The sequence below is a fragment of the Papaver somniferum genome, unplaced genomic scaffold (assembly GCF_003573695.1).
Source record: "Papaver somniferum cultivar HN1 unplaced genomic scaffold, ASM357369v1 unplaced-scaffold_135, whole genome shotgun sequence".
Taxonomy (NCBI): domain Eukaryota; kingdom Viridiplantae; phylum Streptophyta; class Magnoliopsida; order Ranunculales; family Papaveraceae; genus Papaver; species Papaver somniferum.
The window spans coordinates 7,657,153-7,676,812 of NW_020622713.1; the positions used below are offsets into that span (position 1 = coordinate 7,657,153).

The window sequence follows — 19,660 nt, forward strand, 5'->3', positions numbered from 1 at the left end:
GATTCGTTTATTATCAAGTCTGTGATTTTGGGTTGCATCAACTCTTTTTTGTGGGTGAGATCAGCAAAGGGAATCAAGTACGAAGTGTCCTGCTGGGATCAGAGGCGTAGGAGTACAACTGTACCTTGTATCAATGGGAGATTGATAGGGGTTCAACTATAATCCAGTCCGAAGTTAGCTTGGAGTAGGCTAGTGTCTGTAATGGCTTAATACAATGTGTATTCAATATGGACTAAGTCCCGGGGTTTTCTGCATTTGCGGTTTCCTCGTTAACAAAATTTCTGGTGTCTGTGTTATTTATTTTCCGCATTATATTTGTTATATAATTGAAATAATACAGGTTGTGCGTTCGTGATAATCAATTGGAAATCCAACCTTTGGTTGTTGATTGAAATTGACTGATCCTTGGACATTGGTCTTTGGTACCGTCCAAGTTATCTCTCTTTGATAAAGACTCGCAGATTTCTATTTGCTTGAGTAAAGATCAAATCGAGAGATTGAGATATAAACTCTTTGATATATCTTTTTATTGATTGAGTCTGACTGTCTAGTTGATTCTCATAATAAGTATATTGGAGTTTGTCCATACAGATTTCTAATCGAATTATTGGGTGGTGTTGTCAGACCCCCTCTTTTTCAGTTTTGTGCAAAAGTAAATTAGCAAAAATATGTATGCATAATTCTCTTTCCGACCCGTAACGCTTCGAGTTCGGATCCCCATATGGATTTGACCCTGGTCCAGAGCTCGGGGTGTTCCAACACACCTAATGCTGACGTGGCAGACTTAATGCTGATGTTGCACGCCTCAGTGCTGACGCGGCACTCTTCAATGCTGACGTGGCAGACTCAATGATGATGTGGCACTTATGCCATGGGCCCTCTTTGCCTTGACTTGGATATTTGCATATGTGATTTTATGGATAATGCTTGTGAGCCCTAGTGAGCCATACTTAACTAATAAGAAAAACATATTAGGCCCAAGTAAGCCCATTTTTAGTGTAAAATATTAGGGTACAAACATCGCCCCCTCTTAATCCATAACTTGTTATGGGTTAAGAAGTTCATGTTCCCCATTTCCGCCTGGGACTGAACTTCGCATTGTTCTGGAGTGTTGCACAACTTGCTCCCAGACGCGTTATGGAGTGTTTTGCAACTCGCCCCTAGGTAATGTTTTGTTTGTGAGCTGAGGTGTTATAGATCTCGCCCCCAAGTGATTGAGGTGATATAAAACACGTCCCCAGTATGCAATTGTGTCACGATGCTCAATGCTCGCGAAAGGGTGCACATCCTTACTGCATTTTGCTCACGCATGGATTGAGAATTCGTGTTTTTCTGCTATCTCGAATTCACGCAAGGGGCCAATCCTACTATTCAAGATGCGCACAGAGCTGAGATGTGTATACTTTCTCATGCCTGGACAAGAGAAAATATTCGCCACATTTGTTGACGTCCCATTCGATGGGGTATGTTAGGAATAAGGTACAAATGCTCGAACTATGGATTCTCCCTATCTGCGAGGTGTTGGAGATGTTGCTAACAGCAGGCTCGAACTGCACTGCTTTGCCATTTGGGACTGACTGCGGATTCGAACAATCCGTAACAGTTTATAACTAAACACGAACAATCTTGATAGAGTGTGGAGTACCAAAATAATATATAATTAAATTTCTGAATAACAAGATAAGTACCTACTTCCCGACAACAGCTGCCTCGTTAAAACCTTTGCGTGGAAAACCCAGTGGGATAAAACCATCATAAAGGAAAAAGAGTGCAGCACAGCAGGATTTGAACGAAACTACTCCTATGCGAATATATTTAATGATAAAATTTCTTCAAGTGGAACGAATTCCACGGCTTCCATGGTTTTGAATCTTGAGTTCCATCGAGGTTCCTTAAGTAGTATGAGCCACGAGATGCGGGCCTATCTACTATGTATGGTCCTTCCCAATTTGCTCCGAGATTTCCATAGTTTGGTTCCATCGTGGCTGCTCGAGTTTTCTTCAAGACATATTACCCTGGTTTGAATGATCTTTCTCTGACTTTACGATCATAGCTCAGCTTGATTTCCTGCTGGTATCGGACCAACTGCTGCAAGGATGTTTCTCTTTGTTCTTCCAGCACGGGTCTTGGTAGTCTTCAGATGTACCTTAGTGGGTATGACTGCTTCTGTCCCATAAGCCAGTGTGAATGGTGAAAATCCAGTGGATCTTTTTGGGATAGTTCGGTAAGACCATAAGACTCCTGGAAATTATTCTGTCCATTTTCCCTTCGCCTTCTCCAGCCTTTTCTTGAGATTATCCATAATAACACGATTAGTTGCTTCCGCATGCCCGTGCTATGAGCATAATAAGGATCATAGAAGTTGTGGCGAATGTTCAAGTTCTTGCAGAATTCTTTGATCACTCCAGATTCGAACTGCTTTCCATTGTCTGACACTATCTCGTGTGGAATTCCGAATCTGCGGACGATGTTCTCCCATATGAACCTTTTTACATCATGTCTGGTAACGTGTAACAGCGCCACTGCCTCGACCCATTTGGTAAAATAATCAGTAGCAGCCAAAACGAATTTCACTCCTCCAGGAGCTTTGGGGAGTGGTCCGACGACGTCTAGTCCCCACTTACCGAATAGCCAGGGACTTAAAACTGGATGAAATTCATTTGTGGGCCTTTTAGGAATTGGAGCGTGCTCTTGGCATGGCACACACTTTTGCGCGTACTCTTTAGCATCTTTCTGCATGTATGGCCAGAAGTACCCCTGGGTAAGTATCCTATGAGCGAGACTGTGCCCTCCAGAATGGTTGCCACATATTCCTTCATGCGCCTCCGCCAATATCTGTTGTCCTTCCTCTACTGATATACACCGCAAAAATGGCTCCAAAGCTACAGGTTTGCGGTATAATTATCCCTTGATCATTGAATATCTCCATGCATTCTTTTTCACCTTTGAAGAGAGATGCTCATCTTATGGGAGTTCACAGGTTGTAAAACACCGAATATAAGGTTGACGCCAGTCAGAATCGTTTTCAGCAGGATTGCCTGAATCGTCTCCCTCTGGGCTGTCTACATCCATATTGCTGTCAATGTTGCCGATATATTCCTACACTGATGTAGTCACCTTCTCGCCCCCACTAGCGTGTTCGAGAGCCAGAAAAAATTGGCTGTCGGAGATACTAGGAAACTCTTGGAAATCCACTACCACAAAACGAGTGGCATCGGTGTCGACTACGGAAGACAGATATGCTAGAGCGTTTGCGTGCCTGTTTTCCAACCGTGGTCGCTGCCCAATAAAGAACTGGTCGAACTCATTTACCAGCTTTCTCATGCAATCCAAGTATAAGGACATTCTCTCGTCTTTAGCTTTGTAGGTGCCCAGAAACTGATTCACTACTAGCATAGAATCAGTGACCAGCTTCATGTTCTTCGCATCTAACTGTTTGACAGCTTTTAAATCGACAATTTTTTCTTCATATTCAACTTCATTGTTTGATGCATGAAATCCCAATATAGTTGCTTTATCGATCCTTGAACCTTCAGGAGTAAGGGTGACACAACCAACACCAGCTCCACCAACATTTGATGACCCATTAGTAAACATAGTCCACAGTGGCCCAGGTGTATCGAATTCCATAGTGGACTCGCCCCCAGTCTGATTAGTGGTCGACTCTTCGGGTTTGTTCAACAACTCTTCTTCTTCGGTAACTGTTTCTTTGTCGTCCACAGGGAAATCTGCTAACAGTGTAGCCAGTGTGTGTCCCTTCTATGCAGTTATAGTTTCGTACTTGATTTCATACTCCCCCAGAAAATTTGACCATATTGCCAGTCGGCTGGAATCATCGGCACGCTCCAGGATTTTCTTCAGCGGATATTCAGAGTAGACTACGATCTGTCTACCCTGGAAATACGGCTTGAGGCGACGTGATGCATGCAACAGTGCAAGTGATATTTTTTCAATATTTTTATACCATGTTTCCGCCCCCGTCAGAGATTTACTGACGAAGTAAACATGTTTTTCATGTTCTTCATTAACAAATAGTACTGCACTTACAACGTTTTCTGTTGCAGCCAGATAAACTCCGACAGGTTGCCCAGTTTTTGGACTCACCAATACTGAGGGAGTAGATAGATACAGTTTGATTTCATCAAATGCTCTTTCGCACTCTTCCGTCCAACCAAAGTTTACTTCCTTCCTCAAAACATCAAAGAATGGCTTGAATCGATCTGACGAGCGTGAAATGAAACAACTTAAGGTTGTTAATCGCCCTGCTAGCTTCTAGAACTCCTTCTTTGTTCTTGGGGATGACATATCTCTGATGGCTCTGATTTGCTCCGGATTTGCCTCGGTTCCTCTGTGCGTCATCAAGTATCCAAGGAATTTTCCCGAGGATAGCCCGAATGAACATTTCGCCGGATTGAGCTTCATACGATATCGCCTCAAGATATCGAATGTCTTCTGTAGATCGATAAATGGGATTGATTTTGCTTAGATTTTACTAGCTTATCGTCGATATATACCTCCATCGTTTTCCCAATCAGATCTTTGAACATATCATCTACCAAATGTTGATAAGTCGCTCCTATGTTCTTTAGCACGAAGGACATCACAGTATAGCAGTAAACTCCTATGTCAGTTACAAAGGCAGTATTCTCTTGATCTTCTTCGAATAAAGGTATCTGGTTATACCCCGAAAAACCATCCATGAATGACAGTCTCCCGTACCCTGAGGTCGCATCCACTAAATCTCTTATCCGCGGAAGTGGGTATGGATCGCTTGGACATGCTTTATTTAAATCAGTAAAATTGATACAGACACGAATTTTACCATTCTTCTTTGGAACGGGCACGACATTAGAGAGCCAGCGAGGATGCTGTACCGGTCGAATAAAGCCTGCTTCCAACAACTTCTCGACTTCTGCAGCAACTCCATCTTTTTTTCTTTGCGCCATATTCCTAACTTTCTGACGAACTGGATGGAACTTCTCATCAATATTTAGCCTGTGACAGGATACGCTTGGATCTATCCCAGGCATTTCAGCAAAACTCCATGCAAAAATGTCAACGTTTTCCCTTAATAGTGTAATCAGACCATCACGTTCGTGCGCGGGTAGATCTGCTCCTACGAACGTGGTTTTATGCTTCTCATCCCCAATATGGACCTCGATCAGTTTCTCGACTGTTGGGGGTTCCGCCGCATCCTCTCCCTTATATGATTCTGGAGGGAGAGGACTTTGTAATTTCTATTTTTGCTCGGCTCGCAGGATATGTTTCCCGCTGACTTCTGATTTCCGGTATTCATCCATGGAATTCTCGTGACACTTGTGAGCTGCCATCTGGTCGCTCCTCACTTTCACGACCCCTTTAGGTGAAATAAACTTCAGGCATTGGTGATACGAGAATGTGACTGCACCGATCGCATGCAGCCAGTCTCTGTTAGAGCATAGCTCGGTCAACCTCGCATGCGTTGCTATCTCAAGCATGTTTGTCAATGTTAGTGATCAAAACTATGAGTCTTGATTTCTAGCCTACATAGCTAAGTCATGCCGATTCATCATACAACGACGAAGATCTATACAAGGAACCATGGAACTTCATCAACAAAAAGGTATGTGGAGACTTGAACTTATCTTTCACTCAAAAGTCTATCTATCCTATCTCCTACTTCTTATGAGACAAAAGTCGTATGTTATATAGACTAGATCATACACACTTGACATTTCGAGCTGAGCATTCATTGCTTATCTTTTATCTCGAAATCGTGTGTTGGTAAAGCATTTCGCTTTGATCAAGTTTATCTTTACCTAGTGACGAAAGTCATGAAAAGTTTCAATCACTTTGAGAATTGCTCTGACGTGAATCGGTCTGTGAATAATGGCTACATAGCGTCCTATGAGAATGTCTCAATGATTGAAATGAGAGTTTAGATTACATAACCATGTATTCCTTGAACCGAAGTTTTCGAACTTTATTGATCAAGAGAAATCGGGAGGATTGTGGAATTAGCTTGCCAAGTCCGCGAACCCAGTCCGCAGACTCAATTGTCGGAAGTTCTCGACCGAGAATTTCTACTGGATTTTCCAAAACTCGTTTGTGTGCTTAGTCCGAGAATTTCTGCTGAGTTTGGAAAACTCAACCGATTAACTTAAGTCCGCGAACTTGTTTGTGAACTTAAGAGGTTATGATCTAAAGATGTGCTCTGAACAAGAAACATTAAATTACTAAGGAATGCTTTATGCAAACCGTGGCCATAATGTTCATGAGTCGATTCAATCGAATCGAATCATCTTTGTTTCAATTATGTCTTATGTAGTTACATAAGATCTCATAGCAATTGAACAACTCTTTAACTAGTTCATTTGAGTCAATTGAACTAGTTATGGTGAAGAAGAACAAGATTAATATGAAATGCTCATACGGTTGACCTTTTGAGTTACTATGTTGAACCAACATGAACATACACGTTTGGGCATGGTTTTCACGAACCCAGTAAACGTTTACCCAAGTGTGTGTGACAAGCTAAGTTTTCGATCTAACGGTTGAGAAATATTAGCTTGAATCTAAATCAGGTTTTCATCTAACGGTGAATAAGGATTGCTTTGTACATAAGGCAAAACCCTGATTTGAAGGCTATATAAAGGAGACATCTAGCATTGAGCAAACTTAATCCCCACACGTCTGTGTGCTACTAGTGCGCTCTCTAGAGTCGATCTCCATTAACCTTTGATTTTCTTTTCTAAAATCAGGTTAACGACTTCATTGGGATTGTGAAGCCAGACCGATACTACTTTATCGTAGTTGTGTGATCTGATCTTGCATCTTCTATCGTACGAGTACAATCGATTGATTGTCTTGAGATCGTGAGAGTTCTCCGATAGGAAAGATAAAGAAGTCACAAACATCTTCGTCTCACTATTTGTGATTCCTTGACAATCCGCTTGTGTAGTCAGGAAGGATTGTAGAGAGGTGATTGATTAATCTAGGTTGTTCTTCGGGAATATAAGACCGGATTATCAATTGGTTCGTGTTCACCATGATTTCATATCTTAAGACGGAACAAAACCTAGGGTTTATCTTTGGGAGACAAATTTATCCTTTGATAGACTTTTCTGTGTGAGACAGATCTGTTTATTATCAAGTCTGTGATTTTGGGTTACAACAACTCTTGGTTGTGGGGGAGATCAGCTAAGGGAATCAAGTGCGCAGTATCCTGCCGGGATCAGAGGAGTAGGAGTACTACTGTACCTTGTATCAGTGGGAGATTGATAGGGGCTCAACTATAGTCCAGTCCGAAGTTAGTTTTCAGTAGGCTAGTGTCTGTAGCGGCTTAATACAGTGTGTATTCAATCTGGACTAGGTCCCGGGGTTTTTCTGCATTTGCGATTTCCTCGTTACCAAAATTTCTGGTGTCTGTGTTATTTCTTTTCCGCATTATATTTTATATAATTGAAATAATACAGGTTGTGCGTTCGTGATCATCAATTGGAAATTCAACCTTTGGTTGTTGATTGATATTGATTGATCCTTGGACATTGGTCTTTGGTGCCGTCCAAGTTATTCCTTGTATTTGATAAAGACTCGATATTGATTTTAGCTTGAATAGAAATCAAATCTAGAGAGAGATATTAACTCCTTGAGATACTTTTATCTAGATTGAGTCTGACTGTCTAGTTGATTCTCTAGCAAAGTATTTCGGAGTTAGTCCATACAGATTGCTAAGCGAAATATTGGGTGGTGTTGTCAGACCCCCGCTTTTTCAATTGGTATCAGAGCAGGAAAACACGTTAAAGACCTTATAAGTCTGTGTTTGTAGCGATCTGATTATGGACGAGTCTATTTCTAATAACGTACCAGTTCAGAAATTACCAGATGATTCTAAAAGCTTGGATTCACCTGAGAGAACTGTCACATCTAAGTCAATATCCAAACATTCTCTTGATGTAAAAACTGTTGATTGGGAAACTCTCCTAGAAGAACAGTTGGATGAACTTTCTGATGAAGGTGATTCAGATATTGATAGAGATGTTGATGAGGAAGTCTCAGAGTATGTTAAGTTTTTGGATTTGTGGACGATGAAGAAGATTACAACTTCTCATGTCTCACCTCTTCTGACTCCTCCCTGTCGAGAAAACAAGAAATTGAGAAGATGTTACGTAGGTGTTTATTTTTCGAATCGTTCTACCGAATCGATCTTCAAGGATTCTGAGGAAAACCTACGTATGAAGTCACTTGAATGTGATAATTTTTATCAAAAGTACTTTTTGTTGGAAGAGAAATTTGCAGAATCTGAAGCAAGGTTTAAATCCCATCAAACAAGTTTTGACGACAGAGAAAACGCTTATCTCACTCGAGAAAAACGCCTTGAGGCTGATTTAGCTGCTGCTCGTGATACACGAGGATTGGGCTATAAGGGAATAGATGCTCCAAGTACTAGCAAAGAGGTAAAATGTGTCAAGGCTAGTGATTCTTCTCAACAAAAGGTTTTCACTGATGGAAAAAGTAAAATACCTTCTCCGGCAGTTAAGGTTCAAAAGAGCAAAGTATATCAACCTCCAAAACCAGCACACGTGAATCCGGGTAAGAACGTTCCTTATATTTGTCATTATTGTGGAAACAAAGGTCACCTGGAAAGGAGATGTCGTTTTCGTATAAGGAATGAAAAACTTCATGATATTCTTGTTTGGGTGTCAAAAAAAGTTATTAAACCGGGATCATATGTTAAGGCTAACACTCTTGACGTCACAGGTTGTAATTGTACAACATTTAGGCAAAGGAATCAGTGGTATGATAGACCTAGATTTTCCTATAAACGTCGTACGAATCCTTTTCATAATCGTAACGGTTATCAAAAGGATAACTTCGTAAATACGAAGACAAGATCCGATGCTCCCAATTAAAGAAAGACTAACTTGCAAAAGAATAGTCAATCCAATTCTCTTCCAAGAATTCTAGAAGAGAGTGATGGGAAGAAGGTTCCGACTATTCCTAAACACACTCAGAAGTGGATACCGAAGAAAGAAAATGATGTTTTGAGTGTGAAAAGGAATGATCTTCCAGAAAAATCCATGACTATGGAAAAGGCAGTATCCATGATGTTGGAACTTAACAAGTTTTTTAGAAAAATAGAATTGGATGTGAAAGGTTCTAAAAGTGATCTTTTTCATGATAATCCAAAGGTCAGTTGTGGTGAGCAAGACTTTGTTCACCCCAACGCAACTTGATTGTGTTGGAAGTGCATCCTCACCAAGGAATGCCCTGCTTTGTATACGGTGGGGGAAGCACAAGAATTGGGGAACACGGATTATGTTAGGTAAGGCGGTATAATTCGATTGGATTCATCTAAAAAGTGATTTCTATAAACTTGAGCAAGATTTGTACTTTTATTTGCTTAGAATACTTATAATAATCTTGCTTATCGTTCATTTCTACCTAACTTGATATGTGTTTAAGGTTCTTAAATGTTCAGGTTTGAAAATAATAGTTCGGTATGTTTTACTTCATGGTACACATACTAAGTATGCATAACTAAGGGTGCACAGGAACCGAGGCGGACCGACGGACCGTCCCGGAACCGGTGGAACCGTACCTATTTTTGTACCGAACCGAGGAAGGGGGTACAGGTACCGGTCCAAAAAATAGGAACCGAGGCTGATGAGGTACAGGTACACGGTCCTGCCTAAGTCCCGTACCGTCCCGGACCGAATATACCGAAGAATTCTAGCCATCAGATTTAGAGATAGTAAACTAATAATAGCCATTAGATTTAGGGGAGTATATATATAGAACATAAGGCTAGGGTTTCTTATTTTCTTCTTTCTTTTTTCCGTCTCTCAGAGAAGGAGAAGAACTCCATTAGAGTTACAGGGAAGAGTTTTATTCTGAATCTTCTCTTCTCTTCTCCATTAGACTTCAACTCCACGAACACCAGTTACACTTACACCACCTCTAGATCGAGAAGAAGAAGGAGAAATTGTTAACCAAGGGTAAGTTTTTTTGCTTTTTTTCTCTCCAATTTTACTGATTCTTTATTTATTGTGTTTTATTGTGATTCACATAACTTGATTCGTTATGTTTATTGTGATTTTTGATGGCCAATTGCTTGGAATTGAATTAATTTAATTTAGGGTTTGATATAGGGTTATATCACGCCAAGGAGAAGACGAAGGGAAAGGATTCAAGGAACCATCCAGCTCAGAAATTGTTAATCAAGGGTAAGTTCATCAAAATCTCTCATTGATTCCTGTGAAATCTTCTTCTGTTTCTGTGAAATCTCTCATTTTTGTAGGGTATTTATGTTTGTTTGATCCTTAGATTTCTAATTCAGTGACTTGAGATGCTAATTAAAAAATTTATGTGAAAATTCATTAAACCATATTGTAATGGAATTCAGAATATCTAAAAAAAATTTACCTGTGCTGTGTAGGGTTTCTTTGGTTTGATTTAGGTTTGGTTGGGGAACTGTATATGACTTTATTTAGCTTGAGATTTGTAAATGAATTTAACTTGTCTATTTTAAGGATATAAGTGGAGTGTGCTCTTTGTTTTCAAGTTGCATCATGTCCATTTTTGCTTTATTAGAATTGTGTCTGTAGTTAACACTTGTATTATCTAGTGTAGCTTTGTGATATTTGTAGTACAAAGTTGTCGCCACTAAATAATTCGTTGTTAGTAATAGCTTTAAGGTACTTACTTCCTTGTTTTGTAAATATATATATTTCTGTGAACTGTTTTTTTTTTTCTTGAGCTTATAAGGTGCTTGCGAATCTGCTGTACAAACCAAGGAGGAAGAAAAAAAGAGATTAGTAATTGTTTCTACTCGCGGTTTAGTGCCGGCGGTAAGTTTCTTGAAACAATAATGTGAAATGATGCTTTTGTGATAGATTTTTACTATGGTTGCTTACTGAAACTTCTGCTTTGCTTTGTATCATTCACTCCCTGCAAATATGGTGTGTGCAAATTTGGAAACCATGACTCTCTCATTCCTTATCTGACTTGTGCATTTGGTTGATGTTCTAGTTGCTCTTACTGATTCATGAACATGTGTGTAGTTTGGCACTTTGGCTTGTAATCTTCTTATGTATTTTATATGCAAATGGCATCCTGAATCTGCAAAGTGATAATGGTTGTTGTTGTTGTGGATTGTGAATTGAAATCATGTTTGAATTAGTGCCTGTCTCAGTTTATTCCATTAGTGTTAGGCATTTTTGTTTGCAGTATCTTGTACTTTGTTGGTCTTTTATGTATTAAACTGTAAACTCTTCTTCGGATTTTCAAATTTGCATTTTATAGAAATGCTTGCTCATTTTTCTTTCATTTTTGCTCATATATTTCTGAGTTGGGTGATTGGTATGTTCTTATATACTTAAAAATGTTGTTTTTAGTTCAAATTACTTACTAACTGCTATTAATTTTCTTTTGCAGAGTTCCACTGGTTCTATCATAGCCACCACCAGTGCTGCCATGGAGTTGGAATAGCCGAATAGTCATTTTTTATTTGCAATGTCCTTCTTTTCTTCATTCAAATTACTTAAGAGTCTTAAGACTATTGTTTGTAATTGTGTATGTCTATGTGTTGCAGCTACTGTCTACTTGCTATGTATTTAGCTTTGGATTGTTAATATTACATCTATCTTTGATTATAAAGAACAAGATTTTTTTTTTTCAAAAGTACCGACAGATACCGGAACCGTACCTGGTACCGTACGTGTACCGAATTGTACCGGAACCGAGGTACAAGGTACAGGTACCGGTCCAAAATTTTGGAACCGAGGCTAGGGAGGTACAGGTACTCGGCCTCCGCAAGAACCGAGCCGAACCGTACCGTGTGCACCCTTATGCATAACAGCGTTCAAAATCAAAATCCAGGGTTTTAAGTTCGCAAACCCGTATGCATACTTGACGTCGATATTCGGTAAACTTGTTTGGCCGTAACTTCTTCGTCCGAACTCGGATTTACCTCATTCTTTTTGCATTCTCTTCCTTATTGAATTCCCTTTAAAATGAAGATGAGAATTGTTGAATTTGGATGAGTTAATATTGGTCTTTGTCCTGTCTCTTGTTTTTTAATGTTTGCTCTGTTTCGTTGCACTTGTTCTGTTCTCTTGGACTTGGGCACTGGCATTCTTGGAGAAATCCTATTCTAAGCTATTTTGTGGCTGTTACAAGAGTGATGTTGGTGAATCACAAAGAAGGAAGTTCGAGAATTGGTAGTAGTTCACATTGCTATATATTCTTGAGTGTTCACAATCATCTCATGTGAACTATGGTGCATAGTCGTCAATGACTTTGTATGTTCTTATTTGTTAAGTAAATCTTTTTATACGCTTTTGGTAACCACTATTGGTATAAATTCGTGCGAAAAAGATTGATTCTACCTTCTAAGGGCAAATCTTGTTATTGCAGTATTAATCTTTATGATTTGGTGATATTGCAATTGTTTATGGGATATGTATTTTTTGCATCCGTGAACTTGAAGGTCCCATATGTTGCCAAAAGTAAAGTCGTTCATAAATTGGTATTCGTATTAATGAAAGGACAAATGGACTTTTGACAAATATAAAAGTGATGCCTATGCAGTCATTTATTTGATGGAAAATAGGATAAAATCTTTTGTGTGACAAGGATAAAGTCTATTATGTCATTATGCATATAGTGATGGAAAGATAGAATAGATCCTTGTATGAAATCTACGGTATTGATCTTCATTGATCCATTTTGTTATGTTTTACCGTGAAGGCTCCATTGTGTGTCTTATGTTGAGCACCTTACAACTATGTCGATTAATATTGGCCTTGTTGGTTGTTCCATAAGATGCTATATGTTGAGCATTCTTGAACTAAATTAATCATCTTAATTGGTTATTTAGTTGTTTGATCCGAAAGTCTTCTTTTGTCGAGCAAATCCTTTGACAATTAAATTGATTACTTTTGTGATTAGTTTGGTTGTTTGTGTTCCAATTAGATTAATTATAAGTTCTCTTGTAATTAGTCTAGTTGAGTTTTCATATATTCCACAATTTATTGTGTTGAGTATATGAACGGCTATACAAATCATGTTCTATTGGTTAGTGTAGTCGTATATTCCGTAAGGTTTTCCTTATGTTGAGTGTGAACGATTAAGTTAGTCGTCTCCGTATGATTACCTTAGTCGTAGCTCCGTAAGTTCACTTATGTTGAGCACCTTCAATTAAATTGATCACTTTTGTGGTTTGATTTAGTTGCGTATTCTAATTAAATTAATCATGGGTTTACTTGTGGTTACTTTGGTTGAGTTATGGATATAGAAAATCATTCCCATGGTTTTTGGTATCCAATAAAAAAATCCTTCTTTTCTTTCGAAATTAAGGTCGCTCTTGTTGTTCTTTCGGGAATGACATCAAATGAGGGAGAGTTCTTTTGAACTTGTGCTTAATGGTAATATCTTGCGGGGAGTGCGGCTGTGGAATTTTATAGGGGTTATCTTGTATCTTAAAACTCCTTGATGAATGCATTTAGCTTCGTCTTTATGATTGCACCTAAATTAAGTTGGTATGTATATTTTTTCTTTTAGTCTATGAAATGTCTCTTGTGGAAATTTCATTATGATCCTGTTCTTGTACCTTTGTCAATTTTATTGACAAAAAGGGGGAGAAATATTGTAGTTCATACTACAAATACATATGGTTTTCAGATCATTGTGTAAGAGGGAGTGGTTTCCATGATCGAGATGGAGTATTGACTAAGGGGGAGTGATACATATCACCGTAGTATTATTGTTAAAGTCGTGATGCAATTGCACTTTGATGTTACATAATAGTACTATGACATTGTATAATAATGATCGAGAATCTCGATTTCTCTCATTGTTATAGATACGGATCTTAAACAATGGTGATGCTAAACTTACAACCTTTGGGATCATTGGAGTACTTCGAAGGACGAAGATTTCAGGGAACGTTGAAGATTAGACTATGGAATAGGAGCCACTAAAGTTTATCTTCTTTGTATTCCATATGTATTAATAGTTTTGTCACTAAAATTGACAAAGGGGGAGATTGTTAGAGCATTGCTCGGTCAACCTCGCATGCGTTGCTATCTCAAGCATGTTTGTCAATGTTAGTGATCAAAACTATGAGTCTTGATTTCTAGCCTACATAGCTAAGTCTCGGACTATGATAGGAAAAGTGTAGTTAAGCTCAAGGACTTCATGGCGATTCATCATACAACGACGAAGATCTATACAAGGAACCGTGGAACTTCATCAACAAAAAGGTATGTGGAGACTTGAACTTATTTATCACTGAATAGTCTATCTATTGTATCTCCTACTTCTTATGAGACAAAAGTCGTATGCTATATAGACTAGATCATACACACTTGACATTTCGAGATGAGCATTCATTGCTTATCTTTTATATCGAAACCGTGTGTTGGTAAAACGTTTCGCTTTGATCAAATTTATCTTCACCTAGTGACGAAAGTCATGAAAAGTTTCAATCACTTTGAGAATTGCTCTGACGTGAATCGGTTTGTGAATAACGTCTACATAGAGTCTTCTGAGAATGTCTCAATGATTGAAATGAGAGTTTAGATTACATAACCATGTATTCCTTGAACCGAAGTTTTCGAACTCTGTTGATCAAGAGAAATCGGGAGGATTGTGGAATTAGTTTTCCAAGTCCGCGAACCCAGTCCGCGAACTGTCGGAAGTTCTCGACCAAAAATTTCTACTGGATTTTCCAAAACTCGTTTGTGTGCTTAGTCCGCGAACTTAGTCCGCAAACCCAGTCCGCGAACTGGCGGAAGTTCTCTTTCCGAGGATTTCTGCTGAGTTTGGAAAACTAAACCGATTAACTTAAGTCCGCGAACTTGTTTGTGAACTTAAGAGGTTATGATATAAAGATGTGCTCTGAACAAGAAACATTATATTACTAAGGAATTCTTTATGAAAACCGTGGCTATAATGTTCATGAGCCGATTCAATAGAACCGAATCATCTTTGTTTCAATTGTGTCTTGTGTAGTTACATAAGATCTCATAGCAATTGAACAACTCTTTAACTAGTTCGTTTGAGTCAATTGAACTAGTTATGGTGAAGAAGAACAAGGTTAATATGAAATGCTCATATGGTTGACCTTTTGGGTTACTATATTGAACCAACATGAACGTACACGTTTGGGCATGGTTTTCACGAACCCGGTAAACGTTTACCCAAGTGTGTGTGACAAGCTAAGTTTTCGATCTAACGGTTGAGAAATATTAGCTTTAATATAAATCAGGTTTTCATCTAACGGTGAATAAGGATTGCTTTGTACCTAAGGCAAAACCCTGATTTGAAGGCTATATAAAGGAGATATCTAGCATTGAGCAACCCTAATCCCCACACGTCTGTGTACTGCTAGTGCGCTCGCTAGAGTCGATCTCCATTAACCTTTGATTTTCTTCTCTAAAATCAGGTAACGACTTAAAGACTTCATTGGGATTGTGAAGCCAGACCGATACTACTTTATCGTAGTTTTGTGATATGATCTTCCATATTCTGTCGTACGAGTACAATCGATTGATTGGCTTGAGATCGTGAGAGTTCTCTGATAGACAAGATAAAGAAGTCACAAACATCTTCGTCTCACTGTTTGTGATTCCTCGACAATCCACTTGTGTAGTCAGAAAGGATTGTAGAGAGGTGATTGATTAATCTAGGTTGTTCTTCGGGAATATAAAACCGGATTATCAATTGGTTCCTATTCACCTTGATTTTATATCTTAAGATGGAACAAAACCTAGGATTTATCTGTGGGAGACAGATTCATCCTTTGATAGACTTTTCTGTGTGAGACAGATCTGTTTATTATCAAGTCTGTGATTTTGGGTTACATCAACTCTTGGTTGTGGGTGAGATCAACTAAGGGAATCAAGTGCACAGTATCCTACTGGGATCAGAGTTGTAGGAGTACAACTGTACCTTGTATCAGTGGGAGATTGATAGGGGTTCAACTATAGTCCAGTCCGAAGTTAGTTTGCAGTAGGCTAGTGTCTGTAGCGGCTTAATACCGTGTGTATTCAATTTGGACTAGGTCCCAGGGTTTTTCTGCATTTGCAGTTTCCACGTTAACAAAATTTCTGGTGTCTGTGTTATTTCTTTTCCGCATTATATTTTATATAATCGAAATAATACAGGTTGTGCGTTCGTGATCATCAATTGGAAATCCAACCTTTGGTTGTTGATTGATATTGATTGATCCTTGGACATTGGTCTTTATTACCGTCCAAGTTATTCCTTGTATTTGATAAAGACTCGCTATTGATTTTAGCTTGAGTAGAAATCAAATCAAGAGAGAGATATTAACTCCTTGAGATACTTTTATCTAGATTGAGTATGACTGTCTAGTTGATTCTCTATCAAAGTATTTCGGAGTTAGTACATACAGATTGCTGAGCGAAATATTGGGTGGTGTTGTTAGACCCCCGCTTTTTCAGTCTCGTCCTACAATTGCATTGTAGGGTGCTCGACAATCCAGCAACAAAAAATTTCCCAGATCAGGCTTGTTTGCTACTGTAATCGGCATTTTTACTTTCCCAACAGCTTTGGTTACTTCGCCACTGAAACCGATAATTGGATTTTCTTCCTCCTCGATCAAGTCGTGTGTGAGATTCATAGCTGAATAAGCTCCTGAAAATAGCACACTCACAGAGATTCCTGTATCTACCAGAATACGGTGTACTCGAAACATTCCTATCCAGGATGATATGACGATAGAGCGTAAACATCTCTCAAGTCAGCTTCAGTGAACTCAATCTTTGTGCATCCAAGCTCGAGAACTTATGATCCTTCCCCACTGGCGAAATCGATGTGATTTTACATGTATCACTCATTTAATTGCCTGAGCTTTCTCCTAGTCTCGTCTTCGAATGCCCGCCTGGTCATAGAATGGATCCTGGCATGACTGACGTTTATCACATGTGTTGTGCCTAGCTGCCTAGATCATTTTACAAAATCTTTCTTCACGTACTCTTGCAGCTTTCCAGCGTTGATCATCCGCTGGACTTGAATCTTCAAGGCTCGACAATTCTCGGTATTGTGACCTACATCCTTATGATAATTGTAGTATTTATTTTTATCACGTTTATCACGTGTCTCTGCTGGAAAAGGTTGAGGGTGACTCAAGTCTTTGCCAATTTTCTCATACAATTCTGTCAGTCGTACGTTCAATGGTGTCAGCTTTAAATCATGATATTTCTGATATCCTGACTCTAACCGTTCCCCATGAATCTTCTCTCGAACTTCACCTCGATCACTCTGCTGTCCACCTGAACGGTTCTTCGACTTGTCCTTCACTCTATCGTTTTGATGGTTGGATGATCTGTTAACTTCTCTTGTCTCTCGAGCTTTTGAATCATCCTCTACTCGAGTGTATTCTTCTGCTCGATCATACAGTTCTTCCAGAGTCTTTGGTGGTCTCTTGACCAAGGAACCGTATACACCTCTTTGATCATATTGGTATTCCTGTTTGTAAGCCTCGACAGCGACTTGATCGCTGGCTCCATCGACATCGTCCAACTATTGCTTGAAGCGTCGTGTGAATTGTCTGATGCTTTCCTCTTTCCGAATAACCAGTAGAAACAATGAGTGGCATCCCTTCCGACCACGTATGTTGAGTTTTAGTTAGAGATAAAATTGTCCACCATCTTGTGGTAAGTCCTGATCAACCGTGCCCGGAGATGATTGAACCACGTAATTTCTCCGTCAGTCAGTGATTGCGGAAACATCTTGCACATCAACTCATCGTTGTGCTGCCAAAGAGTCATGGCAGTTTCATAATGAAAAACATGTTGATCTGGATCATCTGTTTTCTCATCGAATTCTGGCAGTTTGGGAACCTGGAAATTCATCGGTGGCCGAAATTCTCTGATATTCAGTTTGAAGGTAGCTCCTGCTTCTCGGTGCATCCTGTCCATCTTTTCCTCTCTGGAGCGCTTTTTCGACATAACTTTCTCGATCATCTTGAAAAGACGAGCATCTGTTATTGCTTTCACATCGCCATCAGTAGAACTGTCTTCCTGCTCATAATATCGTTCATCTGGAACTTCGACTCTTGATCTTACTCTTCTTCTTTGACGATGTGTAGATTCGCTTCTGATTCGGGTTCGCTCCAAACGAGCGTGGTATTCATGCAAAATCTCTCTCTCATCGTAACGACCTCGTTCCACGTCTTTGTCATCCCTGGGGCGTTTTGGGCGGGCGGTGGTTCTGACCGTACTTTGCTGAGTTGTAGCTGGCTGTGCTCGGGTTCCTGCTCGCCGGGCTCGTTCACCCCTTCGTTTAGGTAGATCTCCAGTAACCACATGGTGGTTGCTTAATAGGGTTTTCTATGGTTCATCCAGATCGATCACTTCTCTGGATCGGTCAGCAACATGCGGGTTAACCCGTTTTCCGAGGCGTTCCCACACAGACCGACCGGTCCTGTTTCGAAGAAAACCCGACGATCGATCATGATGGTTCAGATTAACAGTCCTCGATCGAGACTGGATTACACGTTCTAGTCTCAGGAGAGCGCCCTCTTTATCCACCTCATCTAGACAATGGTGTAACAGTTCTTCCTATGTACTAGGAGTCTCAGTTCGTCCATCTCGCGGGTCAAATTGATCATCGTTCCTCCTTGACGGGATGCCAAATACGAGCTGTCTGTTCACTCGAACTCATGGATTTTCTCCATCAAGTATGGAGTTAACATCCATCTCTTCGTTTTCGATCATCGGTTGTTTTCCGCTTCTCTGAATATTCGGATGTGAGACTCTGTCACGAACTCGATCTCGATCTCTTCTGTTTCCAGTAGGAACAACGGGTGCTGATTGAACCTCGTTTGGTTCAGTCACTGTGCGTCGCGGATTTCTAGTAGAAACGATCCTTCGTGCAGTTAGCTTTACTTTTTCCATAATCTCGATCTGGGAAAAACACGATCTCTTTTCTCGAATCCCCTTGGAGCGATGCCAATGTTTGTAAGGTAAAATATTTTCACCTCAAAACACGAATTTGATGATGTTGATGTTGATCGAACTGCTACCTTTCTCTCCACGCGAACAGTGATTGGGGGGTACCTGCAAAAAACCCTCTGATGCTTAAGTTAGCTAGAGTTTTTCACAGGAGTTTGTGTAGAGAAAATTGCGTACCTTTTAGGGTTGTCAAACCATCTATTTATATGTTAATATATTAGGGTTTTACCCTAATTTCGAGATGAGCATAACTTGCCCTCCAAGTCTCCTGGAACTTCCAGAATATTCCCAATGTGACTTGGCCAACAATTCTTCTAGATGTTTTCAGAAACTTCTTATAGGGTTATGGAATTAGGAAACCATAATGAGTAATTGACCAAGCCCAAGCAAATAGAAGAAATAAGCTAAGCCCACGCAGTGGGCGGAAATATCCTTCAGTTTAACTGTATGGGGTACAAACATCCGAGGAGCACAGAAGTAAGTTCTGCCGAGAACCACAGGAAAGAGTTCACTACTGGGGTGCAAAAATCCTCCAGTAGAACATAGTGGGGTGCAAACATCCGAGGGCCACCAAGTTAAATTACCACGTGATGCACGGGGAACTGTCGCTGTTGTCGGACGCCTCCGCTGGGAGCCGTCGCCTGTTGCCGCCGGGTAGGCCGCCGACAGATGTTTTCGGACTGGTTCAATCGTCGCCT

At 39.9% G+C, this 19,660-nt stretch overlaps 1 protein-coding gene and 1 long non-coding RNA gene across 2 annotated transcripts; one reads left to right on the forward strand and one right to left on the reverse strand.

Moving 5' to 3' along the window:
- Positions 1–9,921: 9,921 nt before the first annotated feature.
- On the forward strand, positions 9,922–11,454 carry LOC113334145. Its single transcript, XR_003352557.1, has 3 exons — positions 9,922–9,977; positions 10,131–10,205; positions 11,416–11,454. It is a non-coding gene; the product is annotated as an uncharacterized LOC113334145 (long non-coding RNA).
- A 5,499-nt stretch (positions 11,455–16,953) lies between these two features.
- On the reverse strand, positions 16,954–17,957 carry LOC113334055. Its single transcript, XM_026580401.1, has 2 exons — positions 17,655–17,957; positions 16,954–17,475 (listed from the first exon to the last, which is right to left on the reverse strand). The coding sequence occupies exons 1-2, from the start codon at positions 17,955–17,957 to the stop codon at positions 16,954–16,956; spliced, it is 825 nt and encodes a 274-aa protein (XP_026436186.1).
- Between the last annotated feature and the right edge of the window lie 1,703 nt (positions 17,958–19,660).